The sequence below is a fragment of the Drosophila biarmipes genome, unplaced genomic scaffold (genome assembly GCF_025231255.1).
Source record: "Drosophila biarmipes strain raj3 unplaced genomic scaffold, RU_DBia_V1.1 ptg000012l, whole genome shotgun sequence".
In the NCBI taxonomy this organism is placed as follows: domain Eukaryota; kingdom Metazoa; phylum Arthropoda; class Insecta; order Diptera; family Drosophilidae; genus Drosophila; species Drosophila biarmipes.
In genome coordinates, this window is record NW_026114531.1 from 537,360 (window position 1) to 557,027 (window position 19,668).

The following is a 19,668-nucleotide window of genomic DNA, read 5'->3' on the forward strand; positions in this document are numbered from 1 at the left end:
GGGAGAGGGGGGTTTCCTAAAATATAGTTCTTTCTAAATTGTCTTCGATTCCTATAGCATTTGAGCGTATTATCCATTCTCATTTGCAACATTTATGTTCCACGCTTATATCGTTATACCGTGTCAGTATGGTTTTGTTAGGCGAAGATCGACCACCACCAACCTTCTTGAATTGACATCTATTGTAATAAATGGACTTAATAAAAAAAATGCAGACTGAAGATGTTTATACAGATTTTAGTAAGGCCTTTGAAACCGTAAACCACTCTATTCTTTTATTCAAATTAGATCAGCTTGGGTTTCGTAGTAATCAATTAACTTGTATTTCAAGTTACTTGAATGGTCAGAGGGTTATATTCAATAATGCTGTTTCAAAATTAATCTACGTAACATCTGGAGTGCCTCAGGTTAGGTATTTGGGCCCTTTTCTGTTTACTTTGTTTATTAACGATCTTCCCTTAAGCATACTGATGACGTTAAGCTTTGTTTATAATATAATGATATAGCGTCGGGATTTAACTTACAGTCAGATATTGATTGTTTTCATGAATGTTGTGAGTACAACCTTTTAAATTTGAACTGCTTTAAATGCAACGTTATGACTTTTTATAGGGGTACTCTTATGTTTATCAGTTACTTTCTTAAAAATACGCCTCTCGACCCGCATATATTCAGTTAACGATTTAGGTGTCTTCTGGACCCTAAATTTAAATTTGACTGTCACATAATGTCCACTGTTAACAAAGCCATGGGTGTTCTTGGGTTTATACAGCGTCGGTCAAAAGAGTTTTAAGACCCTTATACGACCAAATTATTATTTACCTCCCTTGTCCGTCCTATTTTGGAATTTTGTTCGTCGGTTTGGAGTCCTCAATATCAAGTGCGCATCGTCCGTATTGAGTCGGTAAAAAAATTTTTTTTTTTTGCCCTTCGTAGTTTCAACTGGGATTAAAACGTAAGGCTACCTTCCTACCAGAGTAGATTATAATTGTTTAATTTATGTACCTACACTTGTAAATCGTTGGCCTACTTGTTTTTACTCTTCGAAGTACATCAACATATATAACATTGTTCAAGATGCATTGTTAAGTTCGGATTAAAGTGATTTTATAAATATTTAAAATTTATTGGATATATTGGGCCAATTTTCATGAATGTTTTGTAAATTTTTGTCCCATGGCGCATTAGTTTCTATGGGGCGGAAAGGAAGGTATAAAATAAAATGCGCAGACTATGCATATATAAAACCTACATATATAGTGTGCCAAGTTTCAAGTCTGTAGCTTTATTTTTCTAGTTAATGCAAGAATATTGGGCATTGGGCCAGTGTGCACTGGATTAGTAGGGCAAGTCCATATGCATAATTATCCAATTATCCCATTTCTTAATTAGTTAGACTGCAAAAAGATGTCAGATGTCTCAATATAATTTCCTTTTCTTTCCCTCTGTTAAGAAATTTTATAAAAACATTCCCAAATGCCGTTTATGTCTATATTGCAGTTAACAAAATAGCGAGGACACGATTTTCGAAATGCCATTTGCAATATTTAAAACATGAGGTCTACCTACATAGATCCAAAGATTTTTTTCTAAACAATTAAGCATTTTAATAAATAAGAAGAGCCCAATGTTCCAAATTCGATCATTCCACTTTCGTGGTTAACAGACCAACGCTAATTGTACGAACATCCATATATGTAGCTGGGTTACTTGAAATATGCATACATATTAATTGGACACATTTTAAACAAAAACGAAAGTTCACTTCGGCGAAGTTTGTATACCCCTGCAGTTATAAGAAACAATCAACTTTAATAACACCGTGTGAAATTTTTAAATTAAAAATTATTTCATTCTTTTTTTCAAACCATTTTTTTTTACATCTACATTTAGATGTCCGTTTTTTATTAAAAATAAAAAATTTTATTATAAGATTGTTCGCAGTAGAACGCCTAAATTTCATCGTTTACTATCAGTTTGTAAATATAACTTAAAGTTTGCTAACTGCTGTGCAGCATCTGTGTTGCGCTAACAGCACCAGTTAAACAGTACGCATGTAAAACCTTGAAAACAAACTCTGTACAACACTTACTATACTCTTCTCTTGTCTTGCACTAAAACTTCGAAGTACATGATCTCCAAAACGAAAGCTAGGTCTTTTTATTTTAATTAATTAGAACAGGCCGAAGTAGGCTGCAAAACAGCATCTCCTCTAAACAATTATCTTTGTTTAGAGGTCAGTAAGCCCCAGAGCTATAATTTGTTTTATATTATTTTTCCACTAATTTTGCGATAGTTCCTATGACAGCTATATGATATAGTCGTCCGATTTTGATAAAATTTAATTCGAAATTCAAAACCAATTCAAAAATGTTATTTCCAAACGAAGGAGGTTATAAGTTTTAAATCACCAAAGATATATATATTTTTTAATTTTTTCCCTGATAGTTCCCATCGGAGCTATAAGATATAGTTGTCCGATCTGGCTGGTTCCGACCTTAACACTACCTGCAATAGAAAGACGACTTATGGGAAAGTTTCAGCCCAGTTGCTTTAAAACTGAGAGACTCGTTTGCGTAGAAACGGACGGACAGACGGACGGACATGGCTAGATCAACTCGTCTAGTGACGCTAATCAAGAAAATATATACTTTATGGGGTCGGAAACGTCTCGTTCACTGCGTTGCAAACTTCTGACTAAAATATTATAACCTCTGCAAGGGTATAAAAATACAAATACAATCTGTTGGTGTATAGGAATTAAAAAAATGTAATATGAATGTTAAACGTGTCTTTTGTTGTGTATACTTGTAGTGGGAAGGATCTTCCCTACGCATTCTGCTCAGCTCCAACTCTCGATATTCCGGAAGTCCCAACCCAGCTCCTTGGTAATGGCTGGTGATGGCTTCTCCAGCTTTCTCTGTGCGAGCGGCCGGTTTTACCTCTTCTTTCTCTGCCTTCACCATATAGAATATTATTATTATGGAATATTTTATTATTATAAATTTGAAATCAAAGAAGCAAATCACATACGAATATATTTATTTTACCTTGGCGTGGTTTCTGTGTTTTTCTTTCCATTTTAAAATTTTAGTTTACATGTCTTATATCTTATAGATCAGAGGCAAAGCGTTAATCGCCTATTTGCTTCCCGCTTACTCCTATGGTTTGCTCGCGGGTTCCTTAAATAACAATAACACTCTGTTAAACTTATGACGTAAGCTGGATAGTTTTCAGTGGAAAGACGCTATTTAAATGCTAACTGATTGTAAACCGATTCTTAAACTTTTTAATTTGTCTATTTCATCATCAGTTTTTCCTACTATCTGGAAGGACTCTTTTATTATTCCACTCCATAAAAAAGGGGGAGAGGGGGGTTTCCTAAAATATAGGTATTTCTAAATTGTCTTCGATTCCTATAGCATTTGAGCGTATTATCCATTCTCATTTGCAACATTTATGTTCCACGCTTATATCGTTATACCGTGTCAGTATGGTTTTGTTAGGCGAAGATCGACCACCACCAACCTTCTTGAATTGACATCTATTGTAATAAATGGACTTAATAAAAAAAATGCAGACTGAAGATGTTTATACAGATTTTAGTAAGGCCTTTGAAACCGTAAACCACTCTATTCTTTTATTCAAATTAGATCAGCTTGGGTTTCGTAGTAATCAATTAACTTGTATTTCAAGTTACTTGAATGGTCAGAGGGTTATATTCAATAATGCTGTTTCAAAATTAATCTACGTAACATCTGGAGTGCCTCAGGTTAGGTATTTGGGCCCTTTTCTGTTTACTTTGTTTATTAACGATCTTCCCTTAAGCATACTGATGACGTTAAGCTTTGTTTATAATATAATGATATAGCGTCGGGATTTAACTTACAGTCAGATATTGATTGTTTTCATGAATGTTGTGAGTACAACCTTTTAAATTTGAACTGCTTTAAATGCAACGTTATGACTTTTTATAGGGGTACTCTTATGTTTATCAGTTACTTTCTTAAAAATACGCCTCTCGACCCGGTGTCTTCTGGACCCTAAATTTAAATTTGACTGTCACATAATGTCCACTGTTAACAAAGCCATGGGTGTTCTTGGGTTTATACAGCGTCGGTCAAAAGAATTTTAAGACCCTTATACGACCAAATTATTATTTACCTCCCTTGTCCGTCCTATTTTGGAATTTTGTTCGTCGGTTTGGAGTCCTCAATATCAAGTGCGCATCGTCCGTATTGAGTCGGTAAAAAAATTTTTTTTTTTTGCCCTTCGTAGTTTCAACTGGGATTAAAACGTAAGGCTACCTTCCTACCAGAGTAGATTATAATTGCTTAATTTATGTACCTACACTTGTAAATCGTTGGCCTACTTGTTTTTACTCTTCGAAGTACATCAACATATATAACATTGTTCAAGATGCATTGTTAAGTTCGGATTAAAGTGATTTTATAAATATTTAAAATTTATTGGATATATTGGGCCAATTTTCATGAATGTTTTGTAAATTTTTGTCCCATGGCGCATTAGTTTCTATGGGGCGGAAAGGAAGGTATAAAATAAAATGCGCAGACTATGCATATATAAAACCTACATATATAGTGTGCCAAGTTTCAAGTCTGTAGCTTTATTTTTCTAGTTAATGCAAGAATATTGGGCATTGGGCCAGTGTGCACTGGATTAGTAGGGCAAGTCCATATGCATAATTATCCAATTATCCCATTTCTTAATTAGTTAGACTGCAAAAAGATGTCAGATGTCTCAATATAATTTCCTTTTCTTTCCCTCTGTTAAGAAATTTTATAAAAACATTCCCAAATGCCGTTTATGTCTATATTGCAGTTAACAAAATAGCGAGGACACGATTTTCGAAATGCCATTTGCAATATTTAAAACATGAGGTCTACCTACATAGATCCAAAGATTTTTTTCTAAACAATTAAGCATTTTAATAAATAAGAAGAGCCCAATGTTCCAAATTCGATCATTCCACTTTCGTGGTTAACAGACCAACGCTAATTGTACGAACATCCATATATGTAGCTGGGTTACTTGAAATATGCATACATATTAATTGGACACATTTTAAACAAAAACGAAAGTTCACTTCGGCGAAGTTTGTATACCCCTGCAGTTATAAGAAACAATCAACTTTAATAACACCGTGTGAAATTTTTAAATTAAAAATTATTTCATTCTTTTTTTCAAACCATTTTTTTTTACATCTACATTTAGATGTCCGTTTTTTATTAAAAATAAAAAATTTTATTATAAGATTGTTCGCAGTAGAACGCCTAAATTTCATCGTTTACTATCAGTTTGTAAATATAACTTAAAGTTTGCTAACTGCTGTGCAGCATCTGTGTTGCGCTAACAGCACCAGTTAAACAGTACGCATGTAAAACCTTGAAAACAAACTCTGTACAACACTTACTATACTCTTCTCTTGTCTTGCACTAAAACTTCGAAGTACATGATCTCCAAAACGAAAGCTAGGTCTTTTTATTTTAATTAATTAGATCAGGCCGAAGTAGGCTGCAAAACAGCATCTCCTCTAAACAATTATCTTTGTTTAGAGGTCAGTAAGCCCCAGAGCTATAATTTGTTTTATATTATTTTTCCACTAATTTTGCGATAGTTCCTATGATATAGTCGTCCGATTTTGATAAAATTTAATTCGAAATTCAAAACCAATTCAAAAACGTTATTTCCAAACGAAGGAGGTTATAAGTTTTAAATCACCAAAGATATATATATTTTTTAATTTTTTCCCTGATAGTTCCCATCGGAGCTATAAGATATAGTTGTCCGATCTGGCTGGTTCCGACCTTAACACTACCTGCAATAGAAAGACGACTTATGGGAAAGTTTCAGCCCAGTTGCTTTAAAACTGAGAGACTCGTTTGCGTAGAAACGGACGGACAGACGGACGGACATGGCTAGATCAACTCGTCTAGTGACGCTAATCAAGAAAATATATACTTTATGGGGTCGGAAACGTCTCGTTCACTGCGTTGCAAACTTCTGACTAAAATATTATAACCTCTGCAAGGGTATAAAAATACAAATACAATCTGTTGGTGTATAGGAATTAAAAAAATGTAATATGAATGTTAAACGTGTCTTTTGTTGTGTATACTTGTAGTGGGAAGGATCTTCCCTACGCATTCTGCTCAGCTCCAACTCTCGATATTTCGGAAGTCCCAACCCAGCTCCTTGGTAATGGCTGGTGATGGCTTCTCCAGCTTTCTCTGTGCGAGCGGCCGGTTTTACCTCTTCTTTCTCTGCCTTCACCATATAGAATATTATTATTATGGAATATTTTATTATTATAAATTTGAAATCAAAGAAGCAAATCACATACGAATATATTTATTTCACCTTGGCGCGGTTTTTGTGTTTTTCTCCGTCAATTTTAAATTTTAATTTCCACACCGCTTCTTCACAAACACCTCCAAAACATTACTTGTTTTATATCTTATAAATCAGACTCAAAGCGTTAGTCGCCTATTTGCTTCTTGCTCACTCCTATGGCTAGCTCGCGGGTTCCTAAAATAACTATAACAATCTGTTAAACTTAAGGTGTAAGCTGGATAGATTTCAGTGGAAAGAAGCTATTTAAATGCTAACTGATGGTATTTATTTACGGTCACTTATATCATATTTTTTAATATAACGTCATCCTCATATTTTAAACTCATTTTTGTGCAGTAATCCGTATTAACCGAATCTAAGGGAGGCCATGTCAAGGTTCAGTGGAGCCTTACAGCTCACCGATATAGATGACTTTATCACGCCCTCGCAGGTTTAGTGCAACAGATTAACATCTAATTCTTTGATGTAAACGAACATTTTCAATTATTGCAATTTATAGATGTGCATTAAACCCATGCAAACTTTGCCCATAAATAAGGTGACGTCGAAAACTGGGGCGAAAATCACCGTAGAGGAAGACAGCTGTTTCGAGGAATCTGTGGTTGGTAGCTTCCAGAGAGCTTGGATTATATTTAAAGAGTCATAAATTCTTTTCAAGAGTGGTAACCCAAAACTTCAAAAAGTAGAAATCACACTGCAAGACTGTCTGGCCTGTTCAGGGTGTATAACTTCCGCCGAAGGCGTTTTAATCAACAAGCAGAGCCTGGAGGAGCTTCTTAGAGTCCTTTCTGAGAACACAAAAAACAAAAAATTTGGGAAATGCGATAATGTACGTACCATTGTTTTCACCGTGGCTACCCAGCCTTTGCTGAGTTTAGCCCATCGATATCAAATGGGAGCGGAGGATGCTGCGCGCCATTTAACAGGGTACCTCCGCAGTTTAGGCGCTGACTATGTCTTTTGTACCAAAGTAGCTGATGATCTAGCGCTTCTTGAGTGCCGTCAGGAATTTATGGAAAGGTACCGCGAAAACGATTCTTTGACCATGCTCAGCTCTTCTTGTCCGGGGTGGGTATGCTATGCGGAGAAGAATCACGGGAACTTTATACTCCCTTACGTGGCCACTACCCGATCGCCACAGCAAATAATGGGAGTGTTAGTGAAACAGTTCCTGGCCGACAAGCTAAATATTCCTGGATCGCGTATCTACCATGTGACAGTGATGCCCTGCTACGATAAGAAGCTTGAGGCCTCCCGCGATGACTTTTTCAGCAAACTGAACAATGCACAGGACGTGGACTGTGTAATCACAGCAGGTACTGAGATATACATAGCCATAAGATTTTACTTGAGAATAATGTAACTTGTATGTAGTTGAGGTTGAAAAGATGTTGACCGACGACCAGCGAACACTGGCGCACTACGATCCTGATGATCTGGATTGGCCATGGTCTGAAATAAAACCGGAATTCATGGTGTGGGCCCACGAGGCGACCCTTTCTGGTGGTTACGCAGAACACATATTTAAGTTCGCTGCTCGAGAGCTTTTCAACGAAGAAACACCGGATAAGCTTGAGTTTAAACAACTTAAAAATCGCGACTTTCGAGAAATAATTCTTGAAAAGAATGGCAAGACCGTTTTGAAATTTGCTATTGCCAACGGCTTCCGAAACATACAAAACCTGGTGCAAAAACTGAAGCGTGGAAAAGGTGCACATTATCACTTTGTAGAGGTTATGGCATGTCCTTCTGGCTGTATAAACGGAGGTGCACAGGTACGACCCATAAACGGGCAGCATGTTCGCGAGCTTACTCAGCAACTAGAGGATATGTATCAGAAGCTTCCACGATCACAGCCTGATAACGCTTTAACAAAACACATATACAACGACTTTCTGGACGGCTTTCAAACGGAAAAATCATATAAGCTACTTCACACTAGTTACCATGATGTGGTAACTAAGATCAGTACATCTCTTAATATTAAGTGGTGAAACTATATTGTTGTGCTTTATTTTTAGAAAAGTTTTTAGAAAACACTGGCCCTTGAGTTACGACTTTCAGTCAGGGGAACTCCATAAAAAATGAAGATATTCTGTTAAATACTGCAGAACTGTTCGGGTCACCTGTATTTAAGCAATCATGATGTTTACCATCCTGTTCTTGTCCAAACCCATGTATCTCTTTGTTTATTTAAATGTAAATTTGTAGAAATCACGATCGAATTATTCTAAAAACAGAGAAAGGCTAATTATAACTCAATAAACTTGTACAACAAAATCCAGTGTAAAACAAAAATCCGGCAGATATAATTTAATTGACTTCAAATTTTGACACAATATTATTCAGGTATTACGCATTCAATTAAAAAAATAAAAAAAATGTAATACCTTACCACTTCTCTTAAGAGAGAAATTTCAAATAATTACAGAATAAATCAAGAAAGGAAGTTAACTTCGGCGAGCCGAAGTTTGTATACCCTTGCAGTTATAAAAAATAATCAATAATTTTATTAAATTGAATTCGAAATTATTAAAAATATAAAAATGTATATTCCCAATATTATAAGATAATATGTCCAAAAGCCCCAAAGCTATAATTTGTTTCAAATTATTTCCGACCAATCGTTCCTATGTAATCGTCCGATTTTAATAAAATGTAATTCGAATTTCTAATTAAAAAATGTTATTTTCAAGCTTATAAGGTTATATGTTAAAGATATAATTTTTATTTCATGTTTTCTGACTAATTTTCCGATCGTTCCCATGGCAGCTGTATGATATAGTCGTCCGATTTTTATCAAATTTAATTCGAAATTCAAAACCAAATAAAAAATTTTATTTCCAAGCGTAGGAGGTTATGAGTTAAAAAACACAGAAGATATAGTTTTTCAATATTATTTTACCACTAATTTTCCGATTGTTCCTATGGGACCTATATGATATAGACGTCCGATTTTGATAAAATTTAATTAGAAATTCAGAACTAATTTAAAAATGTTATATCCAAGCTTAGATATAATTTTTTTTTAAATTTTTTCACCGATAATTCCTATGAGAGCTATAGGTTATAGTTGTCCGATCCGGCTGGTTCCGACTTATATACTACCTGCAATAGAAAGAAGACTTTTGGAAAAGTTTCAGACCGATAGCTTTAAAACTGACAGACTACTTTATAGGGTCGAAAACGTCTCCTTCAGTGCGTTGCAAACTTCTGGCTAAAAATTATTATACCCTCTGCAAGGGTATAAAAATATTTTTTCCCTATTTAAATAATAAGGGAAGATAGAATTAGACTACGAAACAGAGCTAAGAGTAGTTTGGAAGAATAAGCACATAAGTAGATGTAGATTTTAATGGTTCCGATTATGGCAATTCTAAAGTATTTCGCTTAGCAAAGTTATAAAACTGCGCGGATCCTTTGAAAGTTGAAGTTCACATTGTCTAACTTTGGAGAAAGACTATCAGAAACGCATTAAATAAGAAAGAGTTTGGAACGCTACAAAATATATTCGTAGCTCTTTTAATGGCAGTAATTGTATAAATTTTCCAATTATATTGAAAAATTATGGTATGTTTATTATTTTTACATTAACGAAGGCATCTAGTTTAGTTAGAGAAAGTAAACGAGAAATGGTATTGACGCTGGGGAGGCAAATTGTTAGTTACAATGTGTGGTGATGTCGGTCTATCATCAAGCAGTGGGTCAATTCTAGATACCATGACTTCAGACGGATCTAAAACAAATACCAGATCTAATTGTCTGATTATTGAATTTCGTCAGTTTTATAGGTATTAAAATTGTTAGACAGAACTACAGTACGATATCTCCGGTTTCAGCCAAGTCTTAGTAAAGGTCAGAATGTCACCAGAAAAGCAGAGAAGTCATTATAAAGGATAGGTAGCTTCACATTAAGTCCTAACATTTGGGTGTCAGCCTGGGATTTCGTCTGTCGATTTTTTTTTTTGAAAATTGGTAGAAAAATTGAAATAAAAATATATAGTAGTTATATTTCTAGTCCAAAAAAAATTTACAAAATTGAATTGTTTTTGTAGTTATTGAAAGAAGAGAGCGTATGAGATAGAGATTTACAGTTACTATGAAAAGTGACTGTTCACGGTTGCACACTTTTAATTGTTTGACCAATGGCGATAAGGGGATCTCGAAAAATGAAGAGACAGCATAATGGGCTACAGCTGTTTGGCAAATCTGTGGGGGTTTAAAATTAATACCACTCTGCAAGACGGTTTTTCTTGGTTAGGGTGTGTAACATTCGCCTAAGACGTTTTAATCAACAAACAAATCCGGGAGGTGTTCCTAAGATATGTGTGATAATGTGTGTACCATTGTGTTGACCGTCACTACCCAGCCATTAATTCTAGTGGAACAGATTTTAGCCAGCATGCTGAATATTCCTACGATAAGATATGGAGGCCTCCCCTATTGACTATTTTTAGTAAATTCAACAATGCACAGGACGTGGACGGTGTCAACTCCGATGCCTTGAACTGGCTCTGGTCTTAAATAAGACCAGAATTCATGGTGTGGGCCTACGAGGCGACTCTCTCTGGTTGTAACGCAGAACACGTATTCAAGATCGATGCTTAAGAGCATTTTAACGAGGAAACATGGGATAAGCTTGAGTTGAAACCAATTAGAAATCGCAACTTTCGGGAAATAAATCTTATAAAGATGGCAAGGACGTCTTGAAATTTGCTATTGCCAACGGCTTCCGAAACAGGAAAAAGTGCACTTTATAAAAAATGTTTACATCACATTTTGGTTTAAGTTGAAAAAATTCAGTTGATTTATTTCTAGTTCACATAAGCAAGCAATGTAATTATTTTTGTAATTATTGGCTGTAGAAATAATAAATTAGCGACGTCGTGTCAACCATACCGCATAAAATGAAAATCTTCATATATAATTCTGAATTTGTATGGACATCAACTTTTAAACTTTTTGTTGTCCTAAATGTTGTCAAAAAGATTCTCCAAACAAAACTAATAGTAACTGCAAAAAGTTTACATATATTGGTTCATTGCCCAAGCCCAGTGCCCATAGATTAGGTCACGTAGAGGACTGAGTCCAAAATCACCGTTTTTTGATCAACCAACCTCGGGGAGTCTCTCAAGGTCCTTTCTGAGATATTAAGAAATGGTTTTGCCGAGCTCAGCCGAACGATATAAGATGGGAGCGAAGGTTGCAGCGCGAATTATAGTCGTTGGTCCGGAGCTGTCTTCTTTTAAGCTTTGATAATAACAATAAATTAACCGCCTGGCCTGAATGTCGTTCGGACTGAATTTTTTTTTCAATTTTAAGTACAAAAGATGGCTCTACTTGATGTGCTAGCATAATTTTTATTCTTTCCATCACGACTGAATTTAACGGTTTACGTAGTTGTCCTGAACAAGTTTAATGTTTTCACGTTCTTGATCCATTTGTTTAAAAATAATTGTTTTGATAAACACTTCATAAAGTGTTTTATAAAATCTTGTTTGTCGATTGTATATTTAGTTATTTCCAAAAAACTTACATGTATTTAATTATGAAAAATTTGTGTAGCTTGGAATCTCCGCGTAAGAACTTACTTTATTTTCGTTTCGTTATTGGCGTCCATATTTACCGGAACTATTTTTACTATGTGGCCTAATCCGCTTATAAGTCCCCATCTGAGCCTATTTCTCCGATTGTTGAGAAAGACGAAGTTTAGTCTTTGCTGGACTTCGGATAAATTTGAAGTATAATAACTTAATTTTTAAAAACTCTGCTCGTTTCATACCACCTATTGTGTCTTAGCAGCTGATTCCTCTTAGTTGCTCAGATGAATAATGTTTAAAATTTTGTAAGGACTTGTTTTAAAGTTGATTTTTTCGAAAGTTGATCTTTATCCATTATTTTTCTAACGGGCTTTTGAGTTTTTACGAAAGTTATTTTGTAAAATTACATTGTAAGTTTAACTTTCTAATTCTAGCAAAATTGTGTAAGTGCCATTTCTTGGTTTTGTGACCTTTCTAAGTATCTTTTTGTGTAACTATTGTTTTTTGATGGTTAATGATTAACTTTATTTTAAATAAAACAGATTGTTCTGTTTAAATTTTTCTATTATCCTTGTTGAAAATAGAAGTACCAACAGGTAACGTTAAAGCTTTTTTCTTTGCTCCTCCATGTGTCTCTTCAAATTAGGGTATAATGTTGTCTGGAATTCGTTAAAGTTTAGGAAGTAATCATGTTCAATATCAAATTTTACTGTTTTCTCGAAAATGTGAATGCGGCCACTTAATAGCTGGAACTGGTTAATGTTGTGCTAAAGTGGATCTCATTGTTGTAGGTTATTATTGGTACTTCCGTTCGTACAAATGGTGGTTTCTGGTGGTTTCATACTTAAAAGTGAGGCAGATTTCACAGATGTGGATTCTATGAAAAATTACAAATTTTAGTTGGGGTACATGAATTTTTTGCAAAAAATTAATCTGTAAATCTTATCGAATTGTGAGTCTGAAATATTTTGAGTAAGCTTTATGTATTTTAAAAATGTCGTCGGTCGAATTAACGGCTTAAGTGTTGCTTGGTATTTGGTTTAAAAATATTTGTGGTTTTTCCTAAGGCGAAAGATGGTTCTGCAATACACTGTCGTGTTTTTTTTTTAATAAGTATTGAACATGCGTATTGAATATGACTTGCGTATTGAATGTGTTAAGAAAACTTTTAACTGAAGAAATACCAGTTAAATTACTTAAATCGATCTCGATTCTACTCAAAGCATCTGCAATTAGATTTTGAGAGCCTTTTTCGTAGACATTGTCGTAAGCGTTTGCGGAAATGGTCAGCTTCCATCAGCGGAATTTTACCACCTTGTTATGGATTTATGGGTTGTGAGAGAAAGGCTCCTATAGCGAAGTTACTTTCGTTCGTAATGAGGGTAAAGTCTAGATGTTGTAAAATCGGGCTTTTTTTTGATGACGTATTTTTTGTTGTGAATAATGAGAATGTCCAAAATCGATGAAGTAATTGAAGAAGTTTTCATGTCATGAAGGTTCTACACATGTTTTAAGCTTAAAGTTTCTGAAAGCTTTCCCATTTCTTCTACTGAGAATAGCAATGTCAGTCAGAGTAAAAAAGTGGTGAATCTATGGCTCCAGCTTCTTTAATTGGTCAACAAGCCAACCGTCCAAAGATGGTTCTGTTACACCAGTTTCTACAGCTGGGAACCATGTAGATAATGACAGGAACACGAGGCAAATAGTTGGTCAAGTTTCTAGTTGTAAACAAGTCAATGTTGTGCCGAGCAATAAATTCCTTCATATCGGTAGATTCACGTAGGTAAAATCAGGTTCTGTGTGTGGATTGCAACATATCTAGGCTAGTCGTGGATACCGGCACCGAAATGTGCAAGCCTTTAGGAAAAAGTGGTGTAGATGTTTCTACACAGGAATTTTTAATGAGGAATACCTTAGCAGCACTTTTAGACTGTATTTAGTGATGCATTCTGGCCCAATCCAATTAAAATCAGCCGATTCATCCGAAGGTTCGATTTGATGGAAAGGTTCTGGATTTGGAGATTCATCATTTATCGGAATTAAAAAAACATCCAAATATCGGTGCCTCTGGTGTATTTTTTACTAGGGAAAATGTTGATAAATGTAAACGGCCGCTGTTTTCGTATCGCTAGCTGCTACTCTTGAGTACATTTGTCATACGCTTACTTGTCAGCTGGTCAGCTGGTGCCCTATTTGGAGATTCATCATTTATCGGAATTAAAAAAACATCCAAATATCGGTGCCTCTGGTGTATTTTTTACTAGGGAAAATGTTGATAAATGTAAACGGCCGCTGTTTTCGTATCGCTAGCTGCTACTCTTGAGTACATTTGTCAAACGCTTACTTGTCAGCTGGTCAGCTGGTGCCTTATTTGTGTTAAGCTCGCCTAATAATCACAAAAGCCCAACGTCTTAAGCTTTTAAATGACACTCTTGGTCACAATATCATTGAAATGGCAGCTATATGATATAGTAGTCCGATTCCAAATTCGAAATTCAGAACTAGTTAAGAAGTGTTATTTCAAAGTGTAGGAGGCTATATGTTAAAAAACACCAATGATATAATTTTGTTAAAATGTTTTTCCCAATATAAGATATAGTTGTCCGATCCGGCTGGTTCCGACTTATATACTACCTGCAACAGAAAGAAGACTTTAAGGAAAGTTTTAGCGCGATAGCTTCAAAACTGAGAGACTAGGACATGGCTAGATCGACTCGTTTAGTGTTGCTGAAGAATATGTATACTTTGTGGGGTCGGAAATGTCTCCTTAACTGCGTTGCAAACTTCTGACTGAAATCATTATATCCTCTGCAAGGGTATAAAGAGTTTGGAAGACTATAAAATACTTTCGTAGCTTTTTCAATAGCAGTAAATATACAAATTTGTACAATTCTAATGAGAAATCATGGTGTTAAGTTTATTATAGTCACATTTACGAAAGCATCTAGTTTAGTTAGAGAAAGTAAAGTAGAGACGGTATTAACGCAGGAAGGGCAAATTGTTAGTTCCAATGCAGGATGATATCGGTCTTCCAGTACAGCCAGTGGGTCAATTCTAGATACCTTGACTTTAGACGGATCTTAAACGAATACCAGATCTAATTATCTGATTATTAAATTCTATTGTTGGGCAGAACTTCAGAGTTTGATATCTCCGGTTTCAGACATGTCAGGGTCAGAATATTTTTATAACCTTGCAGAGGGTATAAAGATTTCAGTCAGAAGTTTGCAACGCAGTGAAGGAAACGTTTCCGACCCCATAAAGTATATATATTCTTGATCAGCGTCACAAGGCGAGTCGATCTAGCCATGTCCGTCCGTCTGTTCGTCCGTCCGTCTGTCCGTCCGTCTGTCCGTCCGTCTGTTCGTCCGTCCGTCTGTCCGTCCGTTTCTACGCAAACTAGTCTCTCAGTTTTAAAGCTATCGGCCTGAAACTTTCCCAAAAGTCTTCTTTCTATTGCAGGTTGTATATAAGTCGGAACCACCCGGATCGGACAACTATAAATTATAGCTCCCATAGGAAATATCGGGGAAAACATTAAAAAAAATTATATTTTTGGTGTTTCTTAACATATAACCTTCTAAGCTTGGAAATAACATTTTTTAATAAGTTCTGAATTACGAATTTAATTTTATTAAAATTGGAAGACTATATCATATAGCTGTCATAGGAACGATCGGGAAATTGGTGGGAAAAAAATATATAACAAATTATAGCTGAAGTGCTTTTTGACATATAACCTTCTTAGCTTGAAAATAACATTTTTTAATTAGTTCTGAATTTCGAATTAAATTTAAATAAGATCGGACGACTATATCATATAGCTGCCATAGGAACGATCTGGAAACAATTTATTTACTAAAGTTGATTATTGCTTATAACTACAAGGGTATACAAAGTTTGGATTGACGAAGTTAACTTCCTTTCTTGTTTTTTGTTTTATTAACTTTGCTTTTAATTTTAAATCTTCTCTTTATTTTGAGACTAATAATAAGTTTACGAATCTTAACATTAAAATTTGATTAGCAGTATACTAAGACTGCATTCTGGCTGCGCGTCCCTCTTGTCGTTCGTTGGGTGGGTAAGTCATTGCGACGAAGACGTGATTGGTTCCGCAACTTTGTTTGACCTCTCGCCAGGTGGTTAGGGTGCAACCATAGCTTGGTAAAGTAAAGTTTATGTCGCGATGTATGTTTTCGTTGCGAACGTACCACAGTACCCCAGAGACGGTTCTTAATATCTTCAACTGAACTCGCTGGACTATTGCTATTGCTGTCATTCCCCCATAACTGGGAGCCGTATATCTATAATGTTTTAGTACCGAGTTGACTTGATATTCAAGGAGACCGAGGGTTGATAAGCCTGTCTTTTAGCTTTAGGTGTGTTGTTTTGGCTTCAATGTGCCGGCGCCATGTGAGTCTGCTGGCGGGGTGTACTTTTAGATATGTTAATTCGTTTGTTTGCGGTAGTAAAGTGTTGTTTAACGTAATCGGCGAGTAATTTTCCCTGTTCAGGGTGAACGTAGCGTGAGCTGTTCGTTCACTTAAATTCGCCAATCTGATAGCCATTTTTCAACATCGTCCAGATAAAGAGCTATCTGCGCAGTTGCTTGCGTCGGGCATTTTGAGAGGGTAAGAATAGTTGTATCATCAGCAACGTAGATGATGTTAGTCGTGTCCTTGTCGGGATGTCTGCTGTGTAGAGGACATATACCGTTTGCTCTAGCACGCTAACTGGAGGAACTCCAGCTCCAATAGTGAAATCGTCAGATTTAGCAGTGTTGCACGTGACAACAAAGTTTCTGTTTGTTGTTTGTTGTAGGTGTTTTAGGGGAGCATTGTCTTGATATTGTACATTATACCTTTTGGCAGACTCAATCAAATGCTTGAGAAAGATGTTATCCGGTTGATCCGTTCAATTGTTCCGTGCTTTTCACGAAACCCAAATTGATGTGACGGGACTCCTTCTTAGAGTATTAGGTATCTGTTTATCCGAGTCCATACGCATATTTCAAAGAATTTAGATCAGCATAAAAGTAGGCTTATATTTCTATACGACATGGTGATTGTGTGGTCTTTCCCCGGCTTTTCTATCATAATTATAAATTTTTTTTGTCCATCTCACTGGATAGTGGCCAAGTTTTGAGATGGCATTGAAAAGCTGGGTGCAAACGCAATATCGTGCTCGCTCTGTCTGCATCACTGCGCGCCCAGCCACCTATGGGATTTCTAATAGGCATCACGGTTCCTTTCGGTGAGCTCCGAGTTGGGTTTTTTTTATTGAAGTTGACAATTGCTCTATGTAGCGGCGGTGGTCATATGCTTCTTCTTTCTGTAGAGCTTTAGTAAGTAGAGGCATGCCTCACGGTTTCCTTAGCAAATGGAGATCCGTTGGGCTGCCACTCTCGACGTAAGCGTCGCTATTTGAGGACGAGCTGTTCGATTTGTAGATTTGTACTCTTTTGATTGCATTGTGTATTTATAGTTTGAGGTGTTGAAGCTTGCGCAACACAGACGAGTACAGACTCCAGTGAATTAACAAAGCATTTTACGTCGGCTTCATCGTTGAGATGAGGTTTAGGTGTGAGCTAATACATTTTCTGTACTTAACATAATTGGATTTCTGTGAGGTCAATTTAATTAATTAACAATTAAATCTTGGATAGTTGTAAGGCTATGTTGTAGGCTACATGTCATAGCTTTAAGGTAGCTTTTTGGCTGCTCCTTGGTATGCTGATTGCAGAAATGATCTTTTTAAGCAGGGGTAGCTAGTCCTGATTTTAAAAAGGGCTTGTGTTTGTCACTATTTTTTCAGAGTTTATGGGTTTAAGGTTTGCAGGTCCTTGCTGCATTTTAGCTGATTCATGTAAAAGTTATTTTTAATTTCTGTAAAACATTTTGATAATTATTATTATTATTATCTTCAGACGTCATTTGGACTTGTGTGGCCTTTACAAGGGAATTATGTAGAAGTTACCCTTGCCAATAAGCTTGTCGACGGTCAAACATTGTAATCGATAGGTAGAATAAGTATTGTAATCAAAATCTAGTATTTATAAAGCTATCCGATCTTGTATGGATTTCTTGACCTTGAAGTGTGGGCCTGCTTATATCGGTATAGTGAATGCCGCCAAAAATGTGAATTGTCTTGTGAATTGTAGTAGGGCTCACTGCGGTAAAATTAGGTTAGTTTGAAATATATGAGGCTGATTTGAATTGTTCACAAAATAAAACGCACGTACGTCACGCGCACGGCGCCCTTGAAGTTAACCGTCTCTTCGGACCAAAGCGTGATGGGTAGTCGTTAAAAAGGCCAACATTTAACATTTGCGCTGCTAGCTGATATCGTTAAAAGCGCTGTCGATATGGTGGTTGTTGTTAAGGTTGACGTTGTCAAAGAAATTTCGGTGCTAGTTACTGCGCTTTTTGGCTGCAGAGACGTCGATGGTAGCGAGGGGGAGCAAGAACACGCTCTCTCGCTTTCTACGTTTAAGAGTTCGGTCGAGTTGGAACGTCATAGGAACGATCGGATAATAAGTGGGAAATAATGTGAAACAAATAATAGCTTTGGGGCTATTTGACATATTATCTTATAATATTGGGAATATACATTTTTATGAATTTCGAATTTATATTTAATTTAATAAAATTATTGATTATTTTTTAAAACTGCAAGGGTATACAAACTTCGGCTTGCCGAAGTTAACTTCCTTTCTTGTTTTCATATTATTTTACTACTAATTTTCCGATCGTTATTATGGCAGCTGTATGATATAGTTGTCCGATTTTTATAAAATGTAATTCGAAATTTAGAACCAATTAAAAAATGTTATTTTTCAGCTTAGAAGGTTATATGTTAAAAACACCGAAGATATAATTTTTTCATATTATTTGACTACTAATTTTCCGATCGCTCATATGGCAGCTATATGATATAGTCGTCCGATTTTGATAAAATTTAATTCGAAATTCAAAACTAATTAAAAAATGTTAATAATTATTAATGTTTCAAAACTTGTTTGCGTAGAAACGGACAGACAGACGGACATGGCTAGATCCATTCGTCTAGTGACGCTGATCAAGAATGTATATACTTTATGGGGTCGGAAACGTCTCCTTCACTGCGTTGCAAACTTCTGACTGAAATTATTATACCCTCTGCAGGGGTATAAAAATCGGACGATTGTAACATATAGGTGTTAAAAAACGGTCAGATAAAAAATATATTGTAGTACATTTGTATTCTTTTGATTGTATGTGTTTGTAGTTTGAGGTGTTAAAGCTCGGGCAGCAGAGAGGAGTACAGACTCCACCGATTTAACAAAACTTTCTACGTCGGCTTCATCGTTGAGATGAGGACTTAGCTTAATGTGTGGGCTAATATATTTTCTGTACTTAACTTTATTGGATTTCTGTGAGGTCAATATTATTGATTGTTCCAATGTTCCTAGATGCCAATAAGAAATTAAATCTTGGATAGTTGTGCTCATAAGCAATATAAATTCCGTAAGGCTTTTTTGTAGGCTGCATATCATAGCTTTAAAATTGCTTTTTGGCTGCTGCGGCGATTGATGCCGGTGAGCCGAGTTATGATCTTGTTATGCTGATTCTTATTGAGGCAGGGTTAGCTAGTCCTGATTTTAAAAGAGCTTGTGTTTGTCACTATTTTTTCAGAGTTTATCGGTCTTCGTGAGAATCTGGCAGCAGTCGAGAATTAGACTTCAGGGATTGATCTGGAGGCTGTCAAGTGTTTA

At 35.8% G+C, this 19,668-nt stretch overlaps 1 protein-coding gene across 5 annotated transcripts in view; it reads left to right on the forward strand.

Annotated features, from left to right (window-relative positions):
- Positions 1–8,769, forward strand: part of LOC108036830 (probable cytosolic Fe-S cluster assembly factor GD17698) — a 38,646-nt gene extending 29,877 nt beyond the window's left edge. For 3 of the 5 annotated variants that reach the window (XM_050889992.1, XM_050889993.1, XM_050889994.1), the window contains exons 2-5: positions 6,712–6,805; positions 6,875–6,976; positions 7,034–7,691; positions 7,750–8,769. In XM_050889992.1, coding sequence (XP_050745949.1) covers positions 6,743–6,805; positions 6,875–6,976; positions 7,034–7,691; positions 7,750–8,369 — 1,443 coding nt within the window. In that variant the 5' untranslated portion in view covers positions 6,712–6,742 and the 3' untranslated portion in view covers positions 8,370–8,769. Of the gene's footprint in view, positions 1–6,660; positions 6,806–6,874; positions 6,977–7,015; positions 7,692–7,749 lie in introns of those variants that run through there. The other 2 variants (XM_017113174.3, XM_050889995.1) reach the window with 2 other exon arrangements.
- Positions 8,770–19,668: the final 10,899 nt, after the last annotated feature.